The following is a 23,456-nucleotide window of genomic DNA, read 5'->3' on the forward strand; positions in this document are numbered from 1 at the left end:
AATGTTACACATAATTTTCAACCAAAATTAAATACTTTTTATTTTGTTTACAGTATCTCAAACAATTAAAGGGGGAGTACCTCTTTAATGGGCAAATAACATCAAATAATTGTAGGGGCTTCATATGGATTTAACAAGAAGTACTGTGACCCGGCACAAGAAACTCTCTTTGCTTCTAAAGTTCTAATCCATTTTAAATAAATAAGATTCTTTCTAGCAGTATAGCATGTATATCATTTACACAGATAAGTAAACTGTTCAGAATACAGTTGTTAATGTTATTCAAATTGGACATAAATTATAGCAGGGGTTCCCAGTAGATCCCTGTCATGTTCCTGGTAGACCGCGACCTAGGGCCCCGCGTCGGAACAAGAGACGGCTGGCTGGACTCAAAGCAGACGAGGAGGGCGGGCTCAGAGCAGTGAAGAAGCGCCAGCTACGAGGAGAAGGGTGGTCTCAGAAGAGAAGGGTGGAAGGGCAGGCTGAGCTGAGGGGAATGAAGGGAGGCACAGGGAAGATAGGGAAGGAGTGCGGGCTTCAGCAAGCATGGAGACACAGGGGAAGGAAGGGAGGACTGCTACATGCACAGAGACACAGAGGGGGAGGAAGGGAGGACTGCTACATGCACAGAGACACAGAGGGGGAGGAAGGGAGGACTGCTACAGGCATGGAGACACCGAAGGAAGGGAGGACTGCTACATGCACAGAGTAGAGAGACAGAGGGGAAGGAAGGGAGGATTGCTACAGGCACGGAGACAAAGAGGGGAAGAAAGGGCTGCTACATGCACGGAGACACAGAGGGGAAGGAAGGGAGAACTGCTACAGGCACGGAGACACCGAAGGAAGGGAGGACTGTTACATGCACAGAGACACAGAGGGGAAGGAAGGGAGGATTGCTACAGGCACTGAGACACAGAGGGGAAGGAAGGGAGGACTGCTACAGGCACTGAGACACAGAGGGGAAGGAAGGGAGGATTGCTACAGGCACTGAGACACAGAGGGGAAGGAAGGGAGGACTGCTACAGGCACTGAGACACCGAAGGAAGGGAGGACTGTTACATGCACAGAGACACAGAGGGGAAGGAAGGGAGGACTGCTACAGGAATGGAGACACAGAGGGGAAGGAAGGGCTGCTATATGCACGGAGACAGAGGGGAAGGAAGGGAGGACTGCTACAGGAACGGAGACACAGAGGGGAAGGAAGGGAGGACTGCTACATGCATGGAGACAGAGGGGAAGGGAGGACTGCTACATGCATAGAGACATTGGGGAAGGAAGGGAGGACTGCTACAGGCACGGAGACACAGAGGAGAAGGAAGGGCTGCTACTAGGGTTGCCACCTGCCGGGTAAAAATGATGGTTGATCCCAATGTAATTAATAGGGAAAAAAGATAAATGTATAGGAAGGCCAGTATTTTTTCTCAGAAAAGGTGGCAACCCTAGCTGCTACATGCATTGAGACAGAGGGGAAGGAGGGGAGGGTTGCTACAGGCATGGACACGGAGGGGAAGGGAGGGCAGGCTACAGGCACGGATATGGAGGCGAGGGAGTGCTGAGAGCAGCAAGCACAGAGGGGAAGGGAGTGTGTTCAAACTTTCATAACTTGCCAAATTTTGTAAAATGAACATGGTAATTAGGGGGTGTGGCCACAAAAAATAGGAGTGGATTAAAAAATTGCCGCGCATTATCAAACTTTCATAACCTGCCAAATTTTGTAAAATGAACATGGTAATTAGGGGGTGTGGCCACAAAAAATAGGAGTGGATTAAAAAATTGCCGCGCATTATCAAGGTAGATCTCCTGATGGAGGCCAGGTGTCGAGAGTAGATCCCAGTGTAACAAAGTCTGGGCACCCCTGAATTATAGCATCAAAACATTTAAGCTGTCCATACATATGTTGAGACTCCAGACCAAGTTGGCAGCTTGTTGGGAAGTGTATGGGACCAATCAATATACAGCCCTGAAAATCTGCCAGATACATATTGGGCGGGTTAGAATATCTCAATAGGTATGGACGGCATCAATCGATTGATATAGTCCTCCCCAGAGTCCTCTTCCTTTATGATTGATGGCCTGGGGACAAATGATTCAACCAAACCATTTGGCTGCCCTCATGGGTGTCCAAGTCAGACAGAGTGAAAAAGACAGGATATCACAGCTATAGAGTTTACACAATGGGGCACATAAGGTTTTAACACTGGTTCAGAAGGCCAGAGAGTTGTACCACCGTGAGACACCTTCCCACACATTTATTTTATGGTCCTTGGCCACTCAGACTCCCCCCCCCCCATAAACTAATGCAGATTATAGAGTCTTTTATCATTCTGAGCCAGACCATCCAGCCCACGGTGGGATAAAAGTGAAGTTTCCGTAGGGGTAAGAAGAGCACTGCCATTACCTTCACTCCCAGGAACCCAGTGAAATACAATGAGTTGTGTCCCAGTGGAAGTTAATATGGTTGCTATAAGGGAAGAAGAAAAAAAAGTAACTGTCATACATGGGCCAGAGCTAAGGAGGAGGTCATGGATATGGGATAAACTGAGGGATGTTGGGTGGGAAACAGACTGTGAGTTTATGGGCAAGAAGAAATTGGCTTAAATGAAGTGCTTACTGGGATTGACATCTAATTCACTGTCTCTGGTGTCTCCATAAATGGATCATAGATGTAACATCCAACATCTCCAATGTTCACTCCTGAAACAATGAAGCAAAATCAGTGTTTAATGTTATATAATATCTACATTTAGTGCACTGGAACCATAGCTATGGCTCCATGGCCTGTTACAGGTGCATTCTGACTGCCCAGGTAATTGCAAATTTTAGGTGGTCCCTCACTACCAATGTTTGATAGGGTTCCTCTCAACAGAGCAGTGGTATTCCGACTGCCCACCCCATTAGCATGGGTCATGTGAGACTGTCGGCTGTGTTTCCTGTTACAGGGGAAATCCACCTGTAAATATGTAGATGGAAGTTTTCTACTTTTACCAGCCCTGGAAACAAACTGTAAATGTACCCAGCAGCCATAAAATGGAAAACAAGACAATAAAAGTGCAGCAGGCAACACCTGCTATGAGGCATGTTACACCTCACATGATGCCTGTAGCAGCGCAGTGAATTATTGTGAGCTCATTGGGTGACATTCTTTCACAACTGCTCCACTCAAGCAGCTCTGTATCGATAGTGTCCTTTTACTAGCCGTTAAACCACTAACTTACCTTTTGGTCCAAAGAGGTAGCCATAGCATGGAACATGGCAGTATGGCAGCCCATCATGCTGGAAGAGAAACAGAGATTAATGACACCAAGATGGCTTCCCAGAGTATCTGGAGCTAAATATTTTTTACAACCCTAAGCCTAAGAAACTTTGGTTGATTCAGTGTTAGTGTACAATACCTGTAACCTCTAACCCTTTAAAGGACAGCTAAGCCCACTGTCAGCTTGTGGCAACAGTACCCCTTTAAATTGTTGGCATAATGGCAACATTGAATTGCTTCACAAGAAATCTACTCTAATGCAGGAAAAATAGCATATGGTATTCTGATAGACTTGATGCAGATTTTCTGGATGAACACTAAGGGGCAGATTTATCAAGGGTTGAAGTGAAAATTCGAATTTCCAGTTTTTTTATGGCCAAAACTGTGAAATTTGAAATTCAATTTGTTTGTTTTTTTAATTCTAATTCAATTTTCGAGGTTTTTCATACAATGTCCCTTTAAGAACTCAAATTCAATTATTCGCCACCTTAAACCTGCTGAATTTCTATTTTAGCCTATGGAAGACATCCTGGGATCAATTTGGAGTTGTTTGCAGCCTTCCTGACATTTTGGAGAAAAAACTCAAATCAAATTAGATTGAAGTTTCAGGTCGATCCTATTCACTGAGTTTCAAAAATGTTTTTTTTTTTTTAATAAATTGCAATTGGTCGAATTTCGAGTTCATGGTAGTTTTAATAAATCTGTCCCTAAGCTTCAGTATGTTTTGGTTACACTTTGGGGCATATTTATTAACATTGGAGACACATAATACTGGTGATGTTGCCCATGGCAACCAATCAGATATTTGCTTTTGTTTTCTAACTTGTAGGTGACTGCTGAAATCTAATTGCTGATAGGCAAAATCAACGGTGATGTTTGTCTACAGTGTGTTAATAAATCCACCCCTTAATTAACAATGGTCTATAGCAATTTTGTTTAGTCTATAGCCTATCCAATACACTAGATGGCAGTGTTGTACGGAATATTGCTTACAGTATACTTTTGTATCTTTTTCCAGAGTATTTTGAGTACAAACGCTGACTGCAGGTCCGGACTGAGAATTAAAATAGGCCCTGGCATTTCAGGTACACAGAGGACCAATCAGTCCACATAGAGGCCCAAACATCTCCCACCAGCCCACTAAATAGTGACTTTCTATGGGACCTTATAGCTGCCCCTCTGGCATTTACCAGAACCCACAGATTGCCAGTCCGGGCCTGGCTGACTGTACTTATCCTGCCCAAGAGCCCTCAGGTGGTGTTGAATTGCAGATCATAGCATTCCTGAACAGATGAAGGGAGTTGCAATTCATAAATATATATAAAAAAAGCACTTTTAAATTCCTTTAAAGCAATTCCCCCAAATTACCTCTGCGTGCCCCCCTGAGGTTAATGTTTTGTTGCAGCGCTGGCATCTCAGACATGGGCGGTGCCAGTTTCTTCCTAGAGACATCACTTTCTCAGCTGCAAAAGACAGACACGGTTACAATTGGATATACAATTCTAACCAGGGCTGATCTATATGTCCCACCATCCTAACCAAAACTTAGCACTCTAATTAACACTGAGGTGCATTCCCATAGCCCCATAAGCCATGTCTATGAAATCTTCCAGTTTATTTGCCGTTTTAAAATATGGTTCTCAGATAGGGCTGCCACCAGGCCGGGATTACAAATTTACCGGCAATGTAGCGGCCAGTAAATTTGTAATACTCCTAACAAAAGCCCCCGGCCCGCCCCCAACCCGCTCCAAATTTACAGTTTTTGCTGTTTTCTAGCGAATCGCACGTTCAGGCCCTGCCCCTTTCTACATCACGGCCCGCCGGTGAGCATTTTATCAAAAGGTGGCAACCCTATTCTCAGAGAATACTGTAAAGCTACATCTCCACCATATCACTTGACAGATGATTTTAGATTACTGGTTATATGCGAGTATTTATATTCTGCATCATAATTAACACTTAACTTCAACTAAAGGTGGCCATAGACTCACAGATAATATCGTTTACAACTAATTTTCGGACGATATTCGGTGTGTGTATGGTGAGAAAAGAGCCGACCGATATCGGCAAAAAACTTGGGACATCGGAAAATATTGATTGCGTGCCGTTGAAGGCACCCACATATCGCCCATTGTTAGTGCTGAATTGCTCTACACGTGTGTATTGAAACAAACAATCTTTCTTGGAAAGATCTTTTCCAAGAAAGATCGTAATTGTTACGTCTATGGCCAGTGGCCACCTTAAGAATTTACCTTTGCTAAGCTACAGTATAACCAGGAGCATATGGGATGAGAATGGGTCCACATATGCTATCAATATTGGCAATATGGCAGCTTGGGACATACCAAAGAGATAACAGAGACAAAATTGCCACACAGACACCTACATTTAAGACAAATCCTGAGGGAAGAAGTTATGAATCATTATGAAAGAAAAATAGATCCGACTCACCAAAGTACACTGGTTTCCCACAGCCAGGACACAGAGCTGTCTCACCAGCAAAGGTTTTCATTGGCGCTACAGCTACAATAGAAAGACAGCAACATTGTCAGATATTGGGGGCATCAGCAATGTTACATCTCTCTTAACTAAACACTCTACAGAACAAGATTAGGTGCCATCTCGTGTTGCAAGAAGATTACCATCCTTATGTTTTATTACAGAACTGAGAATAAAATAAAATCTTTTTTTGTGCCACTTTGGATTAAACCCAAGCCCATTTGCCTTTCCACCAATCAAAACCACCCCCTCCTCTGGCATATCAGACTCTCTCATTAATTACTCACATACAGAGATATAATTCTCTGTACTTGGGCCTGGGCTATTTTCCTACATTGTTAATGCTGGAGGGCATTATTGATTGTGGGCCTGCTATTTAAAGGAGAACTAAACCCTAAAAATGAATATGGCTAAAAATGCCATATTTTATATACTGACCTTATTGCACCAGCCTAAAGTTTCAACTTCTCAATAGCAGCAATGATCCAGGATTTCAAACTTGTCACAGGGGGTGACCATCTTGGAAAGTGTCTCACATGCTCAGTGGGCTCTGAGCAGCTGTTGAGAAGCTAAGCTTAGGGGTCATTGCAAATTATCAAACAGAAAATGAGGTTGCCTGTAATATAAGCTGATGCTACAGGGCTGATGATTAAATTCTGATGCTAATTGCTCTGGTTTCTGTGCTGCCATGTAGTAATTATCTGTATTAATTACTAATCAGCCTTATATTGTGACATTTCTATTCTATGTGTACTGTATATTGTGAGTGGGTCCCTAAACTCAGTAAGTGACAGCAGCACAGAGCATGTGCAGTGAATCAGCAGAAAAGAAGATGGGGAGCTACTGGGGCATCTTTGGAGACAAATTTGGTTGCCTTGGGCTGGTAAAGAAGCTCAAAACATAATGTTCAACATTTCTAGCTACTACTTTAGTTAAGCTTTACTATTCCTTTAACTGCAGCAATCAATATGATTCCACTGCTATTCTGCCCCGGTGGCAGGACAGAACAGGAGATCTAGAAAGACTCTCCTGGCGCTTCTTTGCTCAGTTTTAGTGGTTGTCACACCGATGGGCAGATTTATCAAGGATCGAATTGAAAATTCGAATTTTCAAGTTTTTTTATGGCCAAACCTGTCAAATTCGACTAGGGGATTGTTAAAATTCGATTAGAGTTTTTTTTTAAAAAAAAATTCAAATTACATTTTTGAGATTTATCATACTCTGGCCCTTTAAAAACTCAAATTCGACTATTCGCCACCTAAAACCTGTCAAATTGCTGTTTTAGTCAATGGGAGACATCCTGGAATCAATTTGGAGTTGTTTGCTGCCTTCCTGACATTCAAGTCTTTTTCTGAGAAAAAACTCGTTCAAGCTTTTAAAACCCGAATCGAATTCGATTCGAGTTTCTGCCCCTAAGTCAAAACTTATTGTGTAGAAGAGCAGCGTGGGATATTTTCTTATCAGGCAAGACAGCTGCTTTTCTGTGTCTCACCTCTGATCCCCCTGCCCATGCTAAACTAGAGCTGCAATACAAAGAGTGATATAACTTACAATTCCACCCATGGTTCTGCCCACGCATCTCACTCTCACCTTTAGTAGCAGGCTTTGTGTTCATGTTACTGGAGTGGCTTGGGACGCAAATAACAGGAGATACTGGATTCTGTGGGATTTGAGGGGTTGTATCATAGATGTAGGATCCAACACCACCGATATTCACCCCTGCACAGGAAAGGAAACAGTGGATAAACAAAGAGAACATGTCTGCAATAAAATGTGATACCGTTGTCTAAGTCCAGCTTGTAACACTCAATTCTCATTATCACATTGCTACAAAAAGCCTGACAGAGCTACCATTCTAACTGCATGTCAAATGCAATAATCTAAGCATACTGCTACTTTTACCATTTCTGCTTTGTAGGTTCTTGAGCATCAGGCTTACAGATAAGGAGGAGTTTATTAAAGGAGACATTTTGTGTAAAAAATGAGTTATACTCATTTAGACGAATTAGAAGAATTGTATTAGAATCAATTAGAAGAATTGTGCTTAAAAATGTAGTGTTTCAGGTTGATTTATTGAATATTTCTGCAAAAACCCTAATAATTCCTCCCTTTTTTCCCACTTCCTTCTCCCTGAATTCCCAGGCTGTGCAGGGGAGCCGGCAGCACTCAGCTCACTGCACTGTAGGACAGGAACCAATCAGCAGCTTGCAGGACCTAATAGGGAACTGAAGCCTGTCTTTGCTTGTGTGACTGCAGGGCTATGATTGGCTGTCCCCTTCCTACTGTGCTACTGCCAGGGACCGTTAAGACACGCCTACCCCCTCATTTAAAACAGGGACCAGTGAACATCTATAGGGAGCTCTAATAAAGGGACTATTTTTGAAGATATAAATTTTTAGCACCATGTAAAAGCAACACCATACTGTATATTACTCACACTTGCCTACAAAATGAGGGTTTTTAATTTATCCTATATGTCTCCATTAAAGACCGGATTTAATTGGGTATATGACTAATGGGTATATGACCTAAGCCCAGTCCACAGCTCCATTGTGTCACATATTTAGTTCACATGGAAGGAATGCGCAGATATCCCATTCCTGTCAGCACCTCTGCACTTAATGAAAGGAGATAGTTAGGTCACGCTCCTTCCTTGTGCCAGACACCAGTAGTGAAACAAACTCCTGTCCCCTTATTCCTTGTACAACATTGAAGTGTGGGGACAGGGGCCTATTTGACTAAAGCAGTGGCATGTGTATCCATAGCCATTCCCTGGAAATGACAGGAGCCAGGTATCTGCCATATTTTTAAGTGCTGATTTCTCTGACCGGCTCGTTGCTATAAATTAATTTCTTCTGTATCCCCTGTCCAGGTATATACGGCAGGGACTGATTAAACTTCTGCTGCGTATTTCTCTCATATGGATATGGATGCTCTCATCCTATCCCATGTAGTTTTCTGTACATTTCTACCCAACTCTCTGATAATAATTTGGTCCCCCTTATTCCAAAGTGATCTCCAAAGTCTTTCACTGAGCAGAGCCTAATAATAAATTGCAGTCCTCAACTCTCAGATACCTTCATTGCTCTACTCCCCAAATCTAGAAACCTCTGAACACCTGAATAAAAGACCTTTGTTATGATTTATGGGGAGCATCCATAGGGAGAACCAGTCAGTACAGACAGTATTTGCCTTTAAACTACTAAACAAAAAAGCTCAGGGGGTGTTTGTAAGAAACTGCAAATTAAACAAGGGGAAAGTGGCTGAAGTTATACACAGAGTAGATGTAGCAAGCATGGCCCTGCGAGTGCAAAATGACAAATAATCCAGGGGTCCCAGCTCCAGCCTGTACAGCCAACCAGAAAATCTTGGGGGGGGGGGGGGCAAATGTCCATGGGTTCTCCTGAAACTTGAATGTCCTATTTATGCATGAGAACATGGAGGTGAAATGGAGGGAAGGATAGACGTTAGAGAATAAAGGGACTAGGAGAATAAAGAAGGAGAGTGAAGATAGAAGCCAAATTGATTTAAAGGGATAGTTCAGCGTGAAAATAAAAATTGTGTAAATAGATAAGCTGTGCAAAATAAAAAATGTATTGTATAAAGGCTGGAGTGACTGGACGTATAACATAATAGCCAGAACACTACTTTCTGCTTTGCAGCTCTCTAACTCTGAGCTAGTCAGCGACTTGAAGGGGGGCCTGAAGATGGTACATATCTGTTCAGTGAGTTTGTAATTGATCCTCAGCATTCAGCTCAGATTCAAAAGCAACAGATATGACCCATGTGGCCTCCCTTCAAGTCTCTTATTGGTTACTGCCTGGTAACCAGTCAGTGGAAACCAAGAGAGCTGAAAAGCAGGAAGTTGGGCTATGTTCTGTTATGTTAGACATCTTTTCACTCCAGCCTTTTTACATTACATATTTTGGCTAACTAACTATATTAGAAACATTTTTTATTTTGCACAGCCTATCTATTTACCCAGTTTTTATTTTTACACTGAACTATTCCTTTAAATCCATTTGATTTACACAAGAGACAGAATTATGAATAAGATAAGACCTGAAAAGAAAGATGACTAAGAAAAAGTAGCAATAACAATAAATGTGTAGACATACAGAATATTTGTTTAGGATGGGGTCAGCGACCCCCATTTGAAAGCTGGAGAGCCAGAAGAAGAAGAAGGCAATTAATTCAAAAACTACAAAAAAAAATACATAATGCAGACCAGTTGAAAAGTTGCTTAGAATTGACCATTCTATAACATGCTAAAAGTTAACTTAAAGGTGAACCACCCCTTTAAGGTTTTCTGGTGGCCATGTGGTCTTTAATTTAGGGATGCACCGAATCCACTACTTGGGATTTGGCCAAATCCCCAAATCATTCAATGAAGGATTAGTTCGAGAACCGAATCCAAATTCTAATTTGCATATGCAAATTAGGGGTGGGAAAAAGTGGGAAAAAAATGTTCTACTTCCTTGTTTTGTGATAAATCCCGTGATTTCCATTCCCGCCCCTAATTTACATACGCAAATTAGAATTCGGTTTAGCCAGACATAAGGATTCGACCGAATCCTGCTGAAAAAGGCTGAATCCTGAACTGAATGTTGGATTCTGTGCATCCCTACTTTAAATATCCCTTTACAGCAGGTGTTAAGAGTGGTGTCTAATGGAGTATCATGTGACATTACCATTTTTTAGGGACAAGGTTGGACAGGCATCCCAAAATTCATTTGACTGGAAGAAACCAATGCAGGTTACTAACCAGCCATGTAATATGTATATTTTATATATAAGTGTATTTTTATATATATAAGTGCCAATTACAATAGATGGCATGGCCCTTTTAAAAAGATGCACCAGTGAATGTGGCAGAATTTCCCTGTGCCTGATGGAGCCCACAGACTAGGCGAGGTACAGTATGAAAGAGAGGTAGAAGTACCGCCAGAAATGGGAAGTGTTGGGAAGCTATAAGAGTTCTCTTTGTACATTTATTTTTAGCCTGGCACCAGTCTATTTATGTCTGTGTGGAAAATATTTCCCTTGCTATAGATTAAACAGCACTTTTCCTCCACTCCATAGAGATATTCCCATGCTGCCAAATACAGAACTCCCATGCAGGTATCTATGGCTCTGGGGAATAAGGGACCTGCCAAATGTCACAGGGAATGGATAAGAACATTCCATTCATGGGTTTCATCACTTGCTACACTTAGCCTGTCATACTGGAATTCCTTCGGCAAGTCTATCTATGGGGGGCCCCCTGGGATTATTAACTGGATATAGGGATCCCTTTGCATGCCAAGGTGTAATCTGATAGGTCGCTCCGTATACCTCCACAATGTAACAATATATTAGATTCTCTGTATTGTGTATGTGTCAGTCAAGGCATCTCTACAGACTATCACTTACCTTTAGGGCCAAACAGGGCTCCATAGCAAGGCTTATGGCAGTAGGGCTGTCCGTTGTGCTAGAAAATTAAAGAAGTTTTATTATATGGGGCAATGTATTAAATACTAATTGAAAGAGAAAGTAAAGATCGCCCTTTATTCCATTCTTATAAGAGTAGGATTTTGCATAAAAAAGTTGCTGATTTGTTTCAGTTCAGTCTCTATTGCATGGAAACTGGTGCCCTGGGCATGCACAGACTAGCAAAATGCCACGATCCGATCTTTGTTGGATTTTGGCTGATCTAAGCCAAACCATTGCACTGATGTACATGTCGGGGGGGGGGGGGGGAAAGATGACTTTACAGGCAACAAGTATGGAGCGGGTACAGCTGATGGTATGCTCCCTCTGAAATGACAATGCCCAAACATTGGGAAGCTGTCAATAATTACAACCACACTAACAATGGCCCCTCAAGGGGCAAACCAGATAATGCAGCTATGTTCTGGGATTCATTAATGGGGGTAGGGGAAGGATATAATAATCTTTCAGCACTTTAAAGACACATTCATTTGTAGGGCAGAACCCTCTCTCACACAGGACTGACATTATAAATACTTCATGGAATGTGTGCCCTGCTACACATACATATAATATACAGACAGGGCCGCCATCAAGGGGGGCACAGGGGGTACAAGTGTACCGGGCCCAGGCCTGAAGGGGGGCTTTGCAGTGCTGAACTTTTCGAAAGAGCCAGGCCCCCCTTGACAGCGCCGAAGCCTACTCCCGAAGTCCTGAACAGCCGAAGTCCAGAAGCGGCGAAAAGACCCGAAGTCACGGAAATAGACGAAATTGAAGTCCTGAAGCGGGGAAAAGACCCAAAGTCACTAAAGGAGGCGAAGTTGAAGTCCTGAAGCCACGAGTTCAATTCCTCTAACACCAATGTTTTAATATTCTATAGGCCCCTGCCACCAATGTTTTTTTAAAAAAATATTCTTTAGGGCCCCAATTTTTGTAACTTGTAAGGGGGGCCCTGGCACCAATGCTTTGTAAAAAAAAACACTTTTATGGTGGGCCCTGACACTAATGTGTTTTTTTTAACTTATAGGGGGGGGGGCACTGGTCCCCAATAGTTTTTATAACTTGTGTGTGTAGGGGGTTTTCCTTTTTTAATGCTGATGCCTGTGTGGTCTTTTAACTGTGATGTGGAGTGGGAGGGAACCCTAATTTCCTCTATTCTAACACTAAACTGTAACAATCTTACACTTTTGCATGGAAATCTATCCTCTGTCACAGAGGCTTAATCATATGGTGACTTTTCCAACGAAACATTGTTAAGGGGCCTGTCTACAATTTGCTAAAAGTGAAAGGAGAACTAAATAATAATAAAAAAACAAACGGGGTAGAGATATTACACATTATATTTTGGGGTTCAGTACAGTATGGTTGTGCTTTAAAAGAAAACTCAATTATGGACGATAACATCCTTTTTTCCTGCCCAAGTGCAGAAACAATGATCCTAAGATCAATCAAAACATTGCTAAGGGGCCAGTCTAAAATTTGCTAAACGTGAAAGGAGACCTAAATACTAATAAACAAATGGGGTAGAGATATTACACATTATATTTTGGTGTTCAGCACAGTAAGGTTGTCCTTTAAAAGAAAAATCAACTAAGGACCACAACACCCCCTTCGTCCTCCCCAAGTGCAGAAACAATGATCCTGAGAATGGCCCTGCTCCCACCGGTTGAACCTTCTGGTAGACAATCAGCCTCAGAGAACCAGGAACAGGAAGTGAACATGGCAGACTACAACCCTGATGCTCAGTTCTGAGTTATTAGGTCCAGTATGGGGGGAGGGGAGGGGCCATTCTCAAGATCTTGATTGCTGGGATTGGAGGGTGCCTGGGCAGGGAGCCCTGTGGTCTATAATTGCCTTTATTTATCCTTTAAATTAATTTTAAATATTCCCTGGTCCCATCCTCCCCTTTGTTACAGGCTAATGGGCATGTTCTCCATGAGAACATATACTATACAACTATACACACACGCTACAGATAAAACTGCCAGTCTTGTGGAAACCGCATCAGAGTGCTGGCATAGCACACCAGCCCACAAACACAAAAAGACGTCTGTGGGAGAGGAAATTCCTGAGCTTGGCCTCTGTCCAATCAGTTGGGAACAGGAAGAAAAACCAAAAATAACATTCGATAACTCCTACCCAACAGACTCACTAGGAATGCAGTGCAACTGGTCATGGGTCATTAAGCATCACAAACACAGCTGGGAGGGGAAATAAACGTTGGGACATATGGGATAGAATGGGCATACGGGGTTCAACTAAAAAGACTTCCTATGTTCCTAATTCACATTTAATTTTCCTGAAATGCTTTGGAATGTCCTGATCTACAGTGTGTATGTGGGGTGGGGGGATGTCAGCACTACATTCACATACTTTCAGTGTAAGTAATTAGTGTGAATTGCATGTACATGTGTTAGCACTAGAGATGTATTATGTTCATAAAAAGAAGATTTGTATCTGTGCCTGACAACTATAGTACTCACTTACAAAGAAGTGCAAAGTGCATATACAACCCTATAGATTGTAAGCCCTTGCGGGCAGCGCCTTCATTACCTAATGTATCTGTTTGTCACTTATTATGCTCCCTTATGTACAGCACTGCAGATAAATACACTTAATAATAATAATAAGGTGCAAAATTCATGTGTCCAGCAGTTTGTTTTCCCACAAGGAAGTTACTAACTTGTCCCCAAAAAAGTCAGCTGCACTGTTGCACATTTTTATCAGTTACAAGTGTAGGTGCAACACACAAATTGAACCCTAGAAGTAAGACCTTTTAGAGGCAAGTGTTTAACAGTGATTCCCCACTGTCCTAAATTTTTAGGCAGATAATATATTAGCTCCACTTCACCTGCAGTCATTCACATCTGTAAAGAACGGTGTTATACTTAAACAAATAACCAGAATATTTACTCTTTAGGGTCAGGGTTACATGGGCAGTTCAAACTGTCAGTACACATAACTGATTAAAGACAGACAATTTGCCGTATTCCAATTAAAGGACTAGTAACACTAAAAGATTTTATGTAAAAAATATATCTTTCGTTAAAGATTTGGGCAAATACTTAACTGAATCCGAGTATTAATTTGCATATGTAAATTAGGGAAATAAAGGGGGGAAGAGAACTGTGCGCTGTGTGCGTGGGTAAAAAAATGTTGACTTCCTAGTATGTGTGAAGAAAAGGCAAGTGATTTTTTGGGATTTCGGTTTGGCCAGGCACTGGAATTTGGCTGAATCTTGCTGGAAAAGACCGAATCTTGTCAAATACCAAACCGAATGCTGGGCTCAGTGCATCCCTAATAAATATGGACCATAGTCAGCTGCAGGTTGAACAATGAAAGAAAACATCTGATTGGTTGCCATAGGTAATTGCCCAGGTGCAAATTTGCCCAGTGTTTATATAAATGACCCCCACTAAGTTTGCACAGGTGCAGTAGTTCATAGCAACCAGTCAGCAGGTGACATTTACTGGTCACCTGTTTAAAGGGGAAGGAAACCTAGTTGGCGCAAAAACCCTCCCCCCTCCCGTGTGTTGCCCACCCTCCCTCCCCCCCCTGGCCTACCTGTCCCGCTGGGCAAATGCCCCTAACTTGTTACTTACCCTCCTGCGCAGGTCCAGTCCAGGGAGTTCACAGACGACATCTTCTTCCACGCAATCTTCTTCCTGCGTTGAACGGCGCATGTGCAGTAGGAGCATTTCGCCGGTACGATCTACTGCGCATGCGCCAAAAGTACTTCATGACTTTTGGCGCATGCACAGTAGATCCATACCGGCGAAACGCAGGAAGAAGATCGCGTGGAAGAAGATGTCATCTGTGAACTCCCTGGACTGGACCGGCGCAGAAGGGTAAGTAACAAGTTAGGGGCATTTGCCCAGCGGGACGGGTAGGCCAGGGGGGAGGAGGGAGGGTGGGCAACACACGGGAGGGGGGAGGGTTTTTGCACCAACTAGGTTTCCTTCCCCTTTAAAAGAAACAGCTTATTGGTTGCTATGGGTTACTGCAACTGGGCAAACCTATTGCCTTTTATTACATATGGGATTGCAAGCTCCACTGGGCAGGGATTGATGAAATGGTGCAGCTCTTGGGGAGTTATTATCAGCAAGTTCTGTCTCTGTGTGAAACCGCATACTATTACACTGTTATACAGCTCAGAGATTCCTTCACACCTCTCCCCTCTGCTCGTGTTTACTTTCCCCACCGTGCTTCTCTTACCTCTGCATGGCTGCCCGCAGACAGGATCTTATTGCAAAGCTCACATTTCAGGCAGAAACGATGCCAGTTTTTCCCCAAGGAGCTCACTTTCTCTGCTGCATGGAAACAAAGACACAAGACACAATAAATTATTTGCACTTTAATTTGACCAGCGGGTGACAGATTCAGCACTGCCCCTGCCAGTGCCCAATGTCCCTTCATCAAACATCATGGAAAGGGCGATGTATTCCTGGAATATCTCAAGGCATTTTTACGATCCTCTGCCTGTTTGTGGGCTATGTATGAGACCATCGTTTTGATATAATCCAGCCCTGAACATTTAGTTTGTCATCTTACTGGTCCACTAAACAGAGAAAGTTAGACAGTGCCAATCTAAAAGGCTTGTTTTCATTCAAAGCACTGCTGTCTAGAGAGGCCTGTGACAGTCTGATCTTAAAGTATTGGTCAAAACATTTTAGCAGAGGCAGAACAAACTAAACCATTAAAGTGGTTGTTCACCTTTGAGTTAACTTTTAGTATGATGTAAAGAGTTCTAGTATGAGACAATTTGCTAATGGTTTTCATATTTTATTATTTATGGTTTTTGCGTTATTTTGTTTAATTCAGCAGCTCTCCAGTTTGCAATTTCAGTATTCTGGTTGCTATGGTCCAAACTACCCTAGCAACCATGTATTGATTTGAATAAGATACATTAATATGAACAGGAGAGGATCTGAATAGAAAGGTCAGTAATAAAAAAAAAGTAGCACTAACAATACATGTGTAGCTTTACAGAGCATTTGGTTTTAAATGGAAATGGAAGAAGAAGGAAGAAGTAATTTAAAAACTATAAAAAATAAATAATGAGGACCAATTGAAAAGTTGCATAGAATTGGCCATTCTGTATTATACCAAAATGTAACGTAAAGGTGAACCACCCCTTTAACTATTATTATTAATAAACAGAATCTGTCAGGAGCTATACAATACATAGCACCTGTCCTTTCAAATGTCTTTATAAAATCACTATGGTCATCATTATTAAAGGGGAAGGAAAGTCTAAAATAGAATAAGGCTAGAAATGCTGTATTTTGTATACTAAATATAAACATGAACTTACTGCACCACAAGCCAAATCAAACAAATGATTTATGCTGTCAAAGTTGGCCACAGAGGGTCACCATCTTGTAACTGTGTTAAACATCTTTGCAAGACCAAGACTGTGCACATGCTCAGTGTGGTTTGGGCTACTTAGGGATCGTCATAAATTATCAAAATAGCACAAGTTAAATAATATCTGTCAGAAGCCGATACAGCAAGACTGACTAATAATCAGAATATACAGACTGCACTGGGTTGTGTGTTGTCATGTAATTTAATGTGGATTTTATAGTTTTTCTATTGTTTAAGACAAACTTTCTCCAACTCTGCAGAACCATTAGAACCGGCAAAATAATCCTCCGAATAGAATCCCAGTTTATCTTTTTAAATCTGGCGCCATGATTTTTGTCCCTGCAGCTGGAGTTGGAAACAGTAAAGGGGATGTAAAGGCAAAAATAAAATCCAATACAAATGTCTACACAGTCGCTGACTGCTCTACAGGAAAACAAACAAAGCTGCTTCCCCTGCTGTTCATAAGTATGATTGTTTCCCAGCAGAGCAGTTAGGACCGTCTGGCCATTCCTATCCGCAGCAGTAAATGAAGGGAGAATTTCACTGCATACAGTCAGGTTTCTTATAAAAACGGCACACATATTTTTATTAAAGTATATTGGACATAGGTTTCTTTTTCATTAAATAAAGTAAAAATGGGATTTTATTTTTTTGCCTTTACGTGCCCTTTAAGTACTGGAGGCTTGCCTTTAATACAATGGCATCTGGGGAGATTGGCTAATTTGTTGCCCTACTGAACAGAAATGCACAATGTTGCTTATATGTATGAACCAGAGGGAATGGCCCCATGTTATCTGAAGCCACAGGCTCCCGTTATCTACTTGGTTGTAGGCAAAGTGAAAGCTTCTATAATACCACTTTAGCCTGTAACCAGACCCGCTAGATATGGCAGCTAAGTTTGCCAAGCTGGATACTGAGCATAACACATTAGGTCTGCCTAACGGCCCTCCTCATTCCCCAACTGAGAATGGATAGGTGCCCAGTTGAACAATGTAAAGAAATATCCATTGGGGGTAACAGTAAAAGGGCAGGACATAATGGGATCAGGTTCTTAAATTTTGCTCACCCAAATAAGGAAAACAGAGGTATATGATTTATTATTTAAAGGGCAACCCTCTCCCCATTCTGCTGCTTATCCTACCCGTCCTCTCACTTTTTTTTCATATTTTTATCATCTGGGACCCTCATAAACTCTAGTGTGGCCCTCAAAAATAGTAGACCAAGCACCTTGATTTGAACCACCGCCCCCAAATGGGCAAAGACCCACTCATTTGGCAACCTCACAAACAAGTGGATATTAAAGGGGTGGCTCATCTTTAAGTTAACTTTTAGTAAGTTATAGAATGGCTAATTCTAAGCAACTTCTCAATTGGCCTTCATTTTTTCATTTTTGTTGTTTTTAAATTATTTGCCTTTTTCTTCAGACTCTTTCCAGCTTTCAAATGAGGGTCACTGGCCCCATCTAAAAACAAATGCTCTGTACGGCTACAAATGTATTGTTATTGCTACTTTTTATTACTCGTCTTTCTAATCAGGCCTCTCTTATTCATATCCCAGTCTCTGACTCTAATCAGTGCATGGTTGCTACGGTAATTTGGACCCTAGCAACCAGATTGCTGAAATTGCAAACTGGAGAGCTGCTGAATAAAAAGCTAAATAACTCAAAAACCACAAATAATAAAAAATGAAAACCAATGGCAAATTGTCTCAGAATATCACTCTACGTCATAATAAAAGTTAATTTAAAGGTAAACAACCCCTTTAACATGTATGGCCAGTTTAAAACTAATTTTTGCCAGTCATCACAAATGGAATGACTAGGGTTCAATGGGTCCTGCTATACAATTGGGTGTACAGACTCTTCTTTGTTACTCTCAAACAGGCAAGTACTCTACTAACAGCAGTCGCTGCCTCTATCCACCTACATCACCCAGCCTATGGCAGATGCAATTGTGTTTTGTCGCCTGTAAACTGCAGTTCATTGTGCCTGCGGTGGCACCTCCAGGAGCAGATTACTATCAGGCCATAAATTTGTTAGGAGAGTTTGTCTGGCTGGACGGGGGCCCAACTCCAACTGGTGATCTTTGTATTGGTAAACACTGTGAAGAAATATCCAGAGGGGGTAACAGTAAATGGGCAGGACAAAATGGGATTAGGCTTTTAAAAACTTTGCTCACTTAAAAAGAGAAAACGGAGGCACGTGATTTGTTACTTAAAGGGCAACCCCCTCTCAACTGAAAAAGTGAAGTCTACCACTCCTCCCGAGAGATGCCCCATGATGTGACATTGGGGCACATGCCTAACATATTATTGAAATTGAACTATAACTCACAACACCACAATACCTTAAGCTGTAAGCACTTCAGGAGAGGGACCTCCTTCCTACGGTCTCGCTTACCACATGGCACTTTGTACATACACACATACACACACACAGACATATTTATTGTATTATGTTATTTTTCCTCCCCGTGTGTGCTTTTATCCACTATAAGATTGACCAGCGCTGTATATCCTTACAGCGCTTTATAAATGAAGTTATGCACACATACATTTGAGGGAGGCAAAAGGGAATGCTCCTGTGAGTAAAAAACAAAGACCAAACTAGCCAGGAGTAGAATAAGAGTTTCATAAACAATTAGGGGGGAAAACACAGGAAATCTATCCTTAATCAGAGATAGCCCAGCCTTACATTATACTCCACTGGAGCAACCACCCTACCCACATCATTCAGTAGACACAACTTCCAGACAAAACAGTCGGGTTACGGCTCATTGGCAGCACAGATTCCAAGAGCATCTGACAACTTCTGTAATGAGCCGAGGAATGGAGGGAAGTAAAACAGATGCCACACTAATAGAGACAATCAGTATAAAGGAAGGAGACAAGTTGGTGATGGGGGTACAAAGGGAACACAGAATTTAGTAATGGAATAATAAGGGGGTACATAAGGTTCGCATACAGAAGATCACATGGAGGTACATAGGTGGTTACACAATATGGGGGGCTGTACAATATACCAGGCAGATTATCTAACGGTATAACATGGCAAGATAACAAGGAAAAACTATGTTCGGGAACATAAGGTATATCTATAAAAATAGATGGGAAGGAGACTATATGTTGGAACACAAGGAGAGAATCTGGGGGTAATAAGGGAAGATGGAAAGGAGAATATATGGAGGGACACGAGAGGGAGCACAAATATAGGGAATCTGGGGGGTAATAAGGGCAAATGGGAAGGAAAGTATATGGGGGAACACACTGGAAGACAAAAGGCAGCACAAATAGAGAATCAGGGAAGTCATAATGGCAACCAGGAAGGAGAATATATGGGAGAATATATAAGGAGAGAAAAAGGGGAGCAAAAAGAGAATTTTTTTTAGGTAATAAGATGGGTTGGGAAGAAGACTATATCGGAAAAACAGAGAAAAGGGAGCACAAATAGAGAGAATCTGGGTACTAAAGGCATGAGAGGAAGACTATGTAGGGGAAAATAGATGATAAAAAAAGGAGTAATCTGGGGGTGTAATAAGGACAGATGTGAAGGAGACAACATGGGGGAAACAAGGAAAGAGAAACAGGAGCACAAAGAGTGAATCAGGGAGGTAATAAGGGAAAGTGAGGAGGAGACTATCTGGGGGAACACAAGTTATATGGGGGAACACAAGAAGAGAGAAAAAGTAGCAGAGAGAGTTGGAGAGGTAAAAAGGGCAGATGGGAATGAGAATATATGGGAGAACTCAGGGAGAGACAAAAAAAGAGCGCAAATAAAGAGTCTGGGGGTGTAATAAGGACAGACGTGACGAACACAACATGGGGGAGAACAAGGAAATTACTTAAACTATAAAACGATTAAACGATATTGAGAACATGAGAGAGAGAAAAGAGCAAAGAGAATTTGGGGGGTAATAAGGGGAAAGGAGACTATTTGGGGGGACAGGAGATTATATGGGGGAACATAACAGAAAAGGGAGCAGAAATGGAGGGAATCTGGGGGGTAATTTGTGGGGACAGAATGGGGGAACATAAAGATTGAGAGGAGATCACATATGGAGTGAACCAGGGTTTTTGGGAGAGAAAGGAAAACAATCATACGGGGGACATAAAGAGAATATGATTAATGGAATTGGAGGAGAATTTGGATGTGCTTGTGGGGCAGGCTGAGCTAACTCACCAAAGTAGACCGGGGCCAGACAGCGGGGGCATTGGGAAGTCATCTCCAGAGAGCACTGTAACAATGAATGAATTCAGCTCCTCACTCACAGTCTGACTGACTGACACAAACTCCCGCTACTGAGCCACACGCACCTTCAGCCCGCCCCCTCAACTCCCTCCCCGCTCCAATTGGCTGACGATCGTCTCTCATTCGCCTCCTTCACTCATCGCTAGACTCAAATTCCCGCGTTCACTCCGCCTTCAAACGCTATCGGAGCTGCCAGTTGACTTATATACGTCTGTCAATCTCTTCCCACACTCCCTGCCAGACTTGACAAAAACCACTAACTGTCAGTCGCCCTCCAAACTCTACCCGCGTTCCCATTGGCTTGTTGAAGCTGCCATTCGCCTCCTGACTAGAAACTCAATCTGCTAGCGCTTCCAATTGTATGCCACCCGCCATTCAGTCACCTCAGGGCAGTGTCCTGCTGTAACAAATAAGGGAGAGTTGCTCACCACTAGTTTTACAACCATTAAGTGGGGGTGCAATATGGCTGTGACCAGAAAATTCATACAAAGACAAGAGTCCTCTGCACTCAACCCATTATCAATATATTTGACATTTTGTGTCTAAGCTACTAAAAATGCCCTCCCTTTATATAAAACAGGGATTGTATGTCCATACAGGGCCGCCATTAGAAATCACGGCCTGTACAACAAATTTTTTGGGGCCCCCTTTGCCCCGCCCACACTGACGACCAAGCTCCACCCCATATCCCGCCCACTCCACATCGCAGTTAAAAGACCACACAGATATCAGCGCTAAAAAAGTAACCCCCCCACACAAGTTTTTTTTTTTTTAAAAAAACATTGGTGGCAGGGGCCCCCTTATAAGTTAAAAAAAACTTGGGGCCCCAACAAAAAAAAACCAAACATTGGTGGCAGGGGCCCCCTTATAAGTTAAAAACAAATTGGGGCCCCAAAATAAAATTTGAAAAAAAAATGTTTTTTTTGAAAAAAAACAAACATTGGCGGCAGGGGCCCCCTTATAAGTTAAAAACAAATTGGGGCCGCCAAAAAAAAAATTTAATTTTTTTTTTTTAAAAAAAAACAAAACAATGGTGGCAAGGGGCCCCTTACGAGTTAAAAAAAAAATTGGGGCCCCAAAAAAAAATGTTTTAAAAAAAAGATTGGTGGCAGGGGCCTATAGAATATTAAAATAATACATTGGTGGCCAGGGGATTAAAAAAAAAAACCACACAAACTGGTGTTCAGTAGGATTGAACTCATGGCTTCAGTACTTCAACTTCGCCTCCTTTCATGACTTCGGGTCTTTTCACCGCTTCAGGACTTCAATTTCGGCTGTTTTCGTGACTTCTGGTCTTTGCGCTGCTTCAGGGCTTCGGCTGTTTTCGTGACTTCGGGTCTTTTCGGCGCTTCGTGACTTCGGGACTTCGGCTTTTTCCGTGACTTCGGGTCTTTTCGGCGCATCGGCTTCGGCTTTTCGGCACTTCCGCATTCGGCAACGCAAGAGGCAAGACGTACGGATCGGGCGCTCGTAAGGGGGGCCCGGATCTTCAAAAAATGCAGCGCTGCCAGGCCCCCCTACATGCCCGGGCCCGGTACGCTTGTCCCCCCTGTCCCCCCCTGATGGCGGCCCTGTGTCCATATATTGTAATATATTCAAGCTGAACAACTACATCAATGTCATCTCTGGTCTGGCTGGTCCTACATTCAGCTTTCCCGATATCGCCTTACAGTTTCCATTGGTAATAGATAGACAGGTTTGCCCCAGAATTTCCTCACAAAAGGCAACAGCACTGACCTCAAACCGGCCGGTTCCTTCCTGGATTAGCGTTATACTAAAGGGATTGTTCACTTTTAAATTAACTTTTAGTATGACGTAGAGAGTTATTTTCATTTTTTTTATTATTTGTGATTTTTGAGTTATTTAGCTTTTCACTCAGCAACTCTTCAGTTTGTCATTTAAAGGAGAATGAAACCCTTTCGGCACAAAACCCCTCCCCCCGGCCTACCTCCCCCCCCCGGGCAAATGCCCCTAAATTGCTAATTACCCTTCATCGCAGGTCCTCTCTCGTGGAGTTCGCAGGCGCCTTCTTCTTTCGTGTGGTCTTCTTCCTGGATTCCCTAGCGTTTGGCGGGGCATGCGCAGTAGGAGCATTTGCCGGTTGTAATCTACTGCGCATGCAACGAAAGTCACAAAGTTGCCGAAAAAAGAAGTCGGAAAACTTTGTGACTTTCAGGGCATGCACAGTACATTACAACCGGCAAATGCTCCTACTGCGCATGCGCCGCCAAACGCCGGGGAATCCAGGAAGAAGACTGCGCCTGCGAACTCCACGGTAGAGGACCTGCGCCGAGGGGTAAGTAGCAACTTAGGGGCATTTTCCCTGGGGGGGGGAGGGGTCTTGTTTCCTTCTCCTTTAAGCGATCTGGTTGCTAGGATCTAAATTACCTTAGCAACCATGCATTGATTTGAATAAGAGACTGGTACATGATTAGGAGAGGGCCTGAATAGAAAGGTGAGTAATAAAAAATAGCAACAACAATAACATTTGTAGTCTTACGGCGCATTTTTTTTTAAGATGGGGTCAGTGACCCCCATTGGAAAGCTGGAAAGGGTCAAAAGCAGAAGGCAAATAATTCAAAAACGATTAAAAACACCATTCTATAACATGCTAACAGTTAA

The 23,456-nt window shown here is 42.5% G+C and overlaps 1 protein-coding gene across 1 annotated transcript; it reads right to left on the reverse strand.

Moving 5' to 3' along the window:
- Positions 1 to 14: 14 nt before the first annotated feature.
- Positions 15 to 20,935, reverse strand: crip3.L (cysteine-rich protein 3 L homeolog). Its single transcript, XM_018262720.2, has 9 exons — positions 20,766 to 20,935; positions 15,437 to 15,531; positions 11,165 to 11,222; positions 7,343 to 7,471; positions 5,705 to 5,776; positions 4,622 to 4,716; positions 3,216 to 3,273; positions 2,612 to 2,694; positions 15 to 2,461 (listed from the first exon to the last, which is right to left on the reverse strand). The coding sequence occupies exons 1-8, from the start codon at positions 20,806 to 20,808 to the stop codon at positions 2,624 to 2,626; spliced, it is 621 nt and encodes a 206-aa protein (XP_018118209.1). The 5' UTR covers positions 20,809 to 20,935; the 3' UTR covers positions 15 to 2,461; positions 2,612 to 2,623.
- Positions 20,936 to 23,456: the final 2,521 nt, after the last annotated feature.

Source organism: Xenopus laevis, chromosome 5L (assembly GCF_017654675.1).
Source record: "Xenopus laevis strain J_2021 chromosome 5L, Xenopus_laevis_v10.1, whole genome shotgun sequence".
In the NCBI taxonomy this organism is placed as follows: Eukaryota; Metazoa; Chordata; class Amphibia; order Anura; family Pipidae; genus Xenopus; species Xenopus laevis.

Bases quoted from the DNA above. Each gene is read 5' to 3' on its own strand.
- crip3.L (XM_018262720.2), bottom strand. From the start codon at position 20,808: ATGACTTCCCAATGCCCCCGCTGTCTGGCCCCGGTCTACTTTG. The intron at 11,223-15,436 runs GTAAGAGAAGCA...TTAATTTTCTAG, and splicing joins CTGCGGGCAGCCATGCAGAG to CACAACGGACAGCCCTACTG. The intron at 2,695-3,215 runs GTAAGTTAGTGG...TCATTGTTTCAG, and splicing joins CTACCTCTTTGGACCAAAAG to GAGTGAACATTGGAGATGTT.